Here is an 8,088-nt window from a genome sequence, read left to right as displayed (position 1 = left end):
TCCAGGCAATTGGCGAACTGGGAAGTATTTTAGTGCCTGAGTTCTTGAGAGACTAGGAAAGTTTAATTCAGCTTTTAACAGCCGTAGCTTTCCTCTGTAGCAGTTGAGAAAAATTAATTCCACCAGTATTTATCAAGATACCGCTCAGTGCCACTCTATGAACTTGGAATGAAGCAGTGAGAATATAGTGCAATGTCAGTAATCCCCCATGTATATCTTGCTCATTTTCATTCCCCAAGACTCTTCCTCTGCTTGAATACTCTTCCCCATTTATATGTTATCTGTGCATTCTTCAAAGCTCAGCTTAGTCTCTCTTGGGGGAAGCTGAGCTTTGAAGAAGAGCTTTGAGGGGCCTTCTCTTATGAAGTTCACATTCTAACAGAGGGAGATGAGCAATAAAAAAGTAAAGAGGAAAGGATAATTTCAGAAGTTACAAGTGCTATGAAGATGATAAAATAGAATCAGAGGGGAGGAAGGTTAGTCTCCACAGGGTATTCAGGGAAGGCTCTCAGAATAGGTGACATCTGAGCTAAGACCTAAGTGGGAAGAAGGATCATGCCCTTTTAACAAATAAAGCAGAGGGAGGTAAGCCATTTACCCAATGTCACCCAATGAATAAGTGGCAGAGCCAGGATTCAAATCCATATCTGATTCAAGAGCCTCTGTTCTCAACTCTCTCAGTTTGAAAACTGTCAGCCATCCTGGGTACAGCCTGCGCCCTGTGATGATCTTCATACTGCACTCATATGGCGAACCTTCCATAGGCCAGCTCTGTGCTAGGTGTGGAGGGGGCCTGCAGAAATATGACACCATCCCACAAGTCACACTTAGCCCTCCCAGGGAAGAGTCGGAAAGCCTTCCCCAAAGATAGAAAGCCTAAGCTGAGTTTTGAAGAATGCACAGATGACATGTAAATGGAGAAGAGAATTCAATAGAGGAACAGTCTTGGGGAATGAGAATGAGAAAGATGTGCACAGGGATTACTGACATTTTAGTATTACTAAACCTGGAGTGCAGGATGGGATGTGATGGGCTACTAGGCTGGTGGAAAAAGCATGGTAAATCATGAGAGACCTTGAATATGTTGCTAAGGAGCCTTAACTTTATCTCTAGGCGGCAAGGTGCCATTAAAGGATTTGACCACAAAGCGTCTAGGTCAGATCTGTATTCTAAAAAAAAAAAAATCTCTCTGACTGGATTGGGGGGTCAGGAATAGAGGCAGAAAAACCAATTTAGGAGCTTTTGAACGCTTTGCATAAGAAATATGGAGAACATGAACATCCTAGACAGAATAGAAAAGAAGCAAGGGATTAGAGAAATATTTAGGGGAAAATATAAATAGCATTTGGTGATATATAGAATTGGGAACCGAGAAGAGAAAGGAATTGGAGTGAACTCAGAATTCTGACTTGGCCTCTGATCCTGGCTCTTACTTCCCATATGTCGCTCATCTCACCCAGCCCTGTTTCATATGCAGGAGGCACTGAGAAAAAGCCTGTGGGTTGGTTGAATAGTTAGATGAATGTGATCACTGGGGAAGAAATAATCAGAAAAGATTTATAGGAAAAGCAGGGAGAAAAAATAGGCTCTTGAGAGGGCATGAGAAAGAATGAACTCAGATATAGAAATGGAGACTAAAGACTGAATTTTGAGTCACAGACACTGAGAGAGGAGGTTTTTGAGTCAGGGAGTGAAGTAATCAAAGAAGCACTTTGGAAAGGTTACTCTGATGGTGTAACGGAGCTGAGGCTGGGAGGAACAAAAGGCAAGGGAAATAGAAGGTTTTTTGCAGTAATTTCCATAAGAGATAGTGAGGATCAAAGGACACTAGTGCTATAGGGATGAAGAATAGAGAATGGACAAAAGGGACACACCTGCAGGATGCTGCAGCTGACCGATGGAGCAGGGAGAAGAGAAATCTGGGATTATAATTGTGGTTTGGACTCCAACGGTTGAAGCCTTGGTGACTGAGAGGGTAGAGATGTGTTTATAAACAGAGCAAAGCCAGAGGGGCAGGAGGAATTGGGCAAGGAAGAGAAGAGAAGCATTCCCTTTGGGCAAGTTGAATTTAAGTTGTAACAAGACTTCTAGATAGAGATATCCATGGGCATCTGAGTAGGTCTAGGAGAACTACTTCATCTCTCCATGTCCAAACAGTCTATCCTGTGTCTGTCCACACGTGCTCTGACAATGAAGAAACAGCCCATGCTCCTACCTATGGCCTACCTAACTCTCACTCAGGCCTCTCTGATCACTGCCTCCCTCCGGAAACACTTTCTTCTTATGGATTTCAGACACGGCACACTTCTGGTTCTCCTCCTGCCTTACTAGCTGCTCCCTTTTCTTTTTCTATGCTGGTTCTCCCCTAATTTTTGATCTCGAAAACATCAGGTATTCTCAGGCTGTCTTCTGTCGACCTCCTCTACATTCACGATCTCCTAGGTGACCTCATCCAGTGCCATAGCTTTAAATGCCACCACATGCTGGTGCCCTCTCCAGCTCTGACGTCTGTTTTGAGTTATAGACTTCTCTATTCCAGAAGTGTTGAACATTTTTGATATCTCTCTCTTTCTCTCTCTCTCTCTCTCTCTCACATACACACACACAGCAAAATATTCTTAAATTTATGAATATTTGCCTATTTAAAAATTCCACTTGTACTATTGGCCATTGTATTATGTACATTATAAAGACAGAAGAATGAGATACAGATTAAACAACAATTTTAAATAGCTGGCTAGCATCTTAAGGTATCATGTTTACAATTTGACAAGGTTCATTGTTAACAGTAGTGGTCATAAGTCCATTTTTCAAATAGTCTTTTTGTTAAGCTTTAGTATTTTGGCTCAACTCTTGTCAGATCTTATTGACTAAACGTTATCATTTCTACCTCATGATGTGGTTTGACAAAGAATGAACACTAGGACACGGCTGGCACTTCCCTGTTCACTGTGCTCGCATCTTTGGTTTCGCCTTCAGTCCAGGTTTCTACAGGAATCATTCAAAGTGTAACAGTTTGGTCAAAACTGGATAATACAGTCAGGAAATCTATTTGACCAGGCACAGTTAAACTGTAATTCTCAATACATTGAAAAGAAGAGAATGAGTCAGGACTTCCCACCCACAGAGTTGTGGAATGCTTTTCTCTTTGGCTGGAGACCATGTGTCTTCTTCACGTGTGTCTGTGACTCACGAAGATGTACACTGACTGAGGGGTCAGTCTTACAGCATATACTAAACCAGTGAACCTTTCTTTATTTTTTACTTTTTGAGGTAAAAAATTAACATACATAGATGTGAAAATGTTTTGCCCACACCCAGTGGATCGTCTTGTAAACCCCTGAGGTATAATCGGAGACCAGAAGTATAACTAGTGCCTTTTCAATATCAAACTTGCATGGCCAACAAGCATCTCAAGCTCAATGTATCTAAACATAATATTTTATTCTCCTCCCTCCTAAATAAAACCTATTTCTCTCTTATTTCAGTAAATGGCACTTATATTGACCTAGTTGCTTGAGTTGAGAACCTCAGTCTTCTTGACCTCTCTCATTCTGTCATGCACCCCATCTAATCCATTAGAAAATTCTGTCAACTGTGCCTTCAAATTCTATCCTGAATCTAACTAGGTTTCTCTTCCTCCATTATTACCATTCTGTTCCAAGCCACCACCATCTCCTGCCTACTTTATTGTGATAGGCTCTGAATTGTTCTCCTTACCCTTGCCTGCCTTTCGTCGTTCTCAATGCAGCAGCCAGAAGATCTTGTAAAAACATGTCAGATCATTTCACTCCTTCATGTAAACCTCTAACGCGCTTAGAATTAGGTCTGATTTCCTTACCATGACCTTCAAGAACCTATGTGATCTGGCCCTTGCTTACTTTTAAAAAGTCATCTCCTATCACCCTGTCCCTTTCACTGTGTTCCTGCTACACTGGCCTTTTTGCTACTAGGCAATGCCTTTGCAAGGCTTTTTTCCTCTGATCTCTGCTCAGAGAGGCCTTTCCTGGATACTCTTTTAAAATAGCATACACACGACTTTCACCCCCATCGCTCTTTGACTTTCCCTAGCACCTTGATTTTTATTTACCTTTATCACAATTACCACTAATTAGCATTCTACTATATACTTGTTTGCTCATTTATTGTCTATATTCTCCACTGAAATGAGAGTCCCTTTAGGGCAGGGCCATATCTGTCTTCTCTGCTGTATCTCCAGCTCCTAGAACAGTAGCCAGCACATAATCAGGGCTTAGTAAGTATTTAATTGAATGAATGAATAAATGAATCTTCAGAGGGACAACAGAAGAAATCCCGAGGGTAGTTGCCAACATAAGAGAAAAGAGGGCAAAGGGCAAATCTTTGGGAAAATATTTAAATTAAGGGCAAAAGAGGCACTCCAAAGGAAGTGAAATCTCAGCCCCAGTTAACTAGGCATGAAGAGAACACGGCACACATTGAGGTACCCAGCAAGGGAAGTGTCAAGCTGGGCCCATCTCTCTGCCTCAACTATAAGAATGTTTTCAAATTGCGAACTGAGCACACACCAAAAACCTGGCCAGACATGACAAATCAACCTCTCAGCCCAAGGAGGTGCTGTCTCCTGTTATCTTGAAAGTTTCATTTAAAAAGGGTTCAAACCAGGATCCCGAGGCCACAGCGATGCCTAGAGCGCTGTCACTTCTGAGCCGAGACAAAGCGCAGCTCTAGGACGCCCTGGGAATCTGAATGGGCTGCTTGTGGCTCTCCTTTAGAAGTCAAGGCCTGATTCTTAAGAAAACAGTCAGATGCTAGAGAGTGACCTCTTTTATTAGGTTCACCATCTTAGCCACAGAGAGACTATAGTGTTTGTCCATAGCCTGAAATACTCAAAGGCTGGAGTGTTGAAAAGAGGGCAATCCTTCAGGTCTCTGTCGCCATTAATCCTGGTCCTGCTGGCCTCTCCCTTTTGCATCAGAAAAGCTTTCTTGTATTTTTTTTTTTTAAGGAAGGGGAGAAAACAGCTGTGTGGGATTTGAGAATGGGATTTTAATGGTCACTGAAGACACACAAAAGCTTTGCTATGATCGTGAAGTGTTCTGGGGGCAATTGACTCCTTTGTCCCAGGCAGCAAAACAAGCTGGCTGCTGGAGGAGAAAAGAGAACCAACTGGAACGTGTGATTGAGGTCTCTTCAGGCCAGATCTTCAGCACATTTGCAAAGAGCTGTTTTCAGACGTCTCTTCATGACATTTCAGAATAGCTTTTTAGTGTTTAGCTCGTTTTTACTTTGTGAAAGAAACAAATTAACGTGGAAGGTGCTTGGCATGAATTATTTCGGTAGGTCTTTCTCTCTGGAAGGAAAATGGAAGCTGTGAGTGACAATATGAGTTTGTTTATGTGAAGCAGGCCTTTCACTGTGAGAAAAAAAGAACTGGTGCCCTCCTTTCCTCAGGGCAGCCCAAGGGGCATTTCTCAGCCCTTTGCTCAGCTGAGAAATTGCAACAGATGTGGGATATTGTGAGGCTTCTCGAAATGTTATCTTGAAAACGCTTTGGCGGGGGAGGAGGGTGTTAAATAGTTCTAAGGAGGAACGGACACCCAGAGCAGCAGGAGCCCATCCAGTTACTCTTTTCAGTGAGAACTGGGTCCCTTGTTGTCCACCCATGGAAGGCGGACAGAGAAACTGTGATGGGACAGACCATACTGATCTGGCTCTAAGTTACAATTACTGGGGCTGTCGGAGTCATTGCCATCATACGAGCACTTTCCCTTTAGGGCGAATGAGTGTTATGAAAACAGCTGTTTCCTAAATGGAAATGGCTTAGGCTAGAGGGGTTCCAGACAGCCTAGGTTTTAGTTACTTTGTGTCAGTCTTCGTGACATTTGGCCTGTTAGAACCATGGAGGGGTTATTCTCTCATTTACTGGCTTGCTGTAGGCATCAGAATAATCAGGTAGGGCACGGAATAAACAGTCATGAATCCCTAGTACATAATTCAGTCTAGCTTTTTGGGGGAGCAGAGCTGAAATCAGAGTGATCGTGGAAACCAGCAGGGCTGCATTTAGAGAATAAATCTGGAATTACAGGCTTTGTCTGCCACACATCTATGCATCATACTCATTACAATGTTGTCTGCCAAAAAGCAAGTTTGGTTCACTTTCGATTTTTTTTAAAAAATCAAATAAAAATTATACGTGATGCTGTAAAAGGAAATCCAAACAATATAAAAAAGTATTAACACTTAGAATGTAGAGTAGACCTTCTTGATTGATTGCATTTATAGAAATAATATTTGAAATGTGGTTTATTTTGGCTTACTTTGATTTTTTAAAAGCCTCATTTTAAAAAAATTATAGAGAATAATGAAAAGACATTTTTATTACTGGCAATAGAGAACTTTGTCATGTTTAACTCTATAAGCATATATACAGATTACTTTTGTAGGATAGAATAAAAACAGATATCCCCCCTTACAGCTATTCCAAGAGATATAATAACTAATTTTATCATTCGATACTTTGTTTTCTATTTCTTGGTATCTTAAACATAAAAGAGAATGTGTTTATTTCAGTCATACTTCCCTAATGCCCCATAGAGAATCCTTGGCAAAGTCTTAAATTGTGATTCAGTCTGCGTTTTTGTTAAATGACTTTTTCTTCCCTTAATCTCAAAGCTCTTGATCTCACTGTAGGTATATTTCCCAGATTAGCTGTGAGAATGTGACAAAATTATTTAATGTTCCTAAGTCTTTCTTTCTGTAAAATAGAGCTAATAATAGCACCTAGCTCCTTATGGTTGTTTTTAGGAATAAATGAGATACTGTAAGTAAAGCTTTTGGCATGGCATATAGTGGATTGTATGTACTCAACAGATGTTAGCTATTAGAAAGGCTCTTTTAGTGGTTATGATGATGATGTTTGAATATCATACTAGAAACACAATTCAATATATTTACTTTATATTTATATCCTACAATAAGATATAAATCCACATTTAACTAACAACACCAGAAATGTAATCAGAAGCATAGTTATTAATTTCCTTGTAGTTTGTTCTTTCGGGAGATATTGATGAGGATTTACAATTTGTAGCATATTAATTTTATTCCAAATATGAATTGTGCTATTTTGGAGAGCTTCCCTGTAAGACCCTTGAGATCACTCTCCCTTCAGCCACCAGAGAATGACCTTTTCATAACATAACTTCTGGTCTCATTCCTCTTCTTTCATTGGCTCCTCTACCTGCAGAATAAAATCTAAATGCCTAGCATTTAAGAAATTTTTTAATCTACCCCAAACCTTCCTTTCTTCCCTCTCATCCCATGTGTCATGCATGAATCTTTACGACCTGCCTGCTTTCCTACCTGGGGAGAGTCTAGTCATCCTTCAAGGCGTGACGCAAATGTGGCTTCCTGTAAGAAACCTTCCAGGATGCCACCAGCCAGAATTAAAATTACCCTCCTCTCTGTTCTTCCCTTACTAGGCCTATGTTCAATGAATGATTTTCACTTTTATAATCCTTCTGGCAGTCCTGTGTAGTAGGGAGAGTCATCAAGTGCTTGTGCTCAAAAATAATTAGGACCACCATGATCCCTGCCCCCAAGGAGCTCATGGTCTAGGGTAAGAAGACCCATTAATGCCTCTAACAGGTAGGTAACAGGAATCATGGTCTAGGGAAAGAAGACCCATTAATGCCTCTAACAGGTAGGTAACAGGAATCATGGCAGAGAGGGTGTTCAAAGGGAATATAGAGGTGCTGCACATTCTGTATCCAGGGGGTTTGTATGGGGTAATGTGGAGTCATTGCCATTTGTGTATCTTCATCTGTAGCATTCACATTGCCCCTCCTTAGCCTCTGTCCTATCACTGACCAGATCATTTTCTCCTTTGGCTAGTCAGTTGCAGGGCTGGGACATATTATGATGGAGTACAAGAACGCTGCATTTTGTGTCCAAATGGAACCTTCCAAAATGAGGAAGGACAAATCACATGCGAACCATGCCCAAGACCAGAAAATCCTGGGGCCTTGAAGACCTCAGAAGCTTGGAATGTGTCTGAATGTGGAGGTAAGCATTCTGCCTACCCCTTCTTGCTCTTCTAGTCCCCAG

General features: G+C 41.2%; 1 protein-coding gene across 1 annotated transcript in view; it reads left to right on the top strand.

The window, feature by feature from the left end:
• Positions 1-8,088, top strand: part of SCUBE2 (signal peptide, CUB domain and EGF like domain containing 2) — an 85,420-nt gene that overhangs the window by 65,205 nt on the left and 12,127 nt on the right. The window contains exon 20 of the mRNA XM_011379596.2: positions 7,876-8,046. Coding sequence (XP_011377898.1) covers positions 7,876-8,046 — 171 coding nt within the window. The remainder of the gene's footprint in view (positions 1-7,875; positions 8,047-8,088) is intronic.

The sequence above is a fragment of the Pteropus vampyrus genome, unplaced genomic scaffold, assembly GCF_000151845.1.
Source record: "Pteropus vampyrus isolate Shadow unplaced genomic scaffold, Pvam_2.0 Scaffold366, whole genome shotgun sequence".
In the NCBI taxonomy this organism is placed as follows: domain Eukaryota; kingdom Metazoa; phylum Chordata; class Mammalia; order Chiroptera; family Pteropodidae; genus Pteropus; species Pteropus vampyrus.
This window is presented reverse-complemented; position numbering and strand designations above follow the sequence as displayed.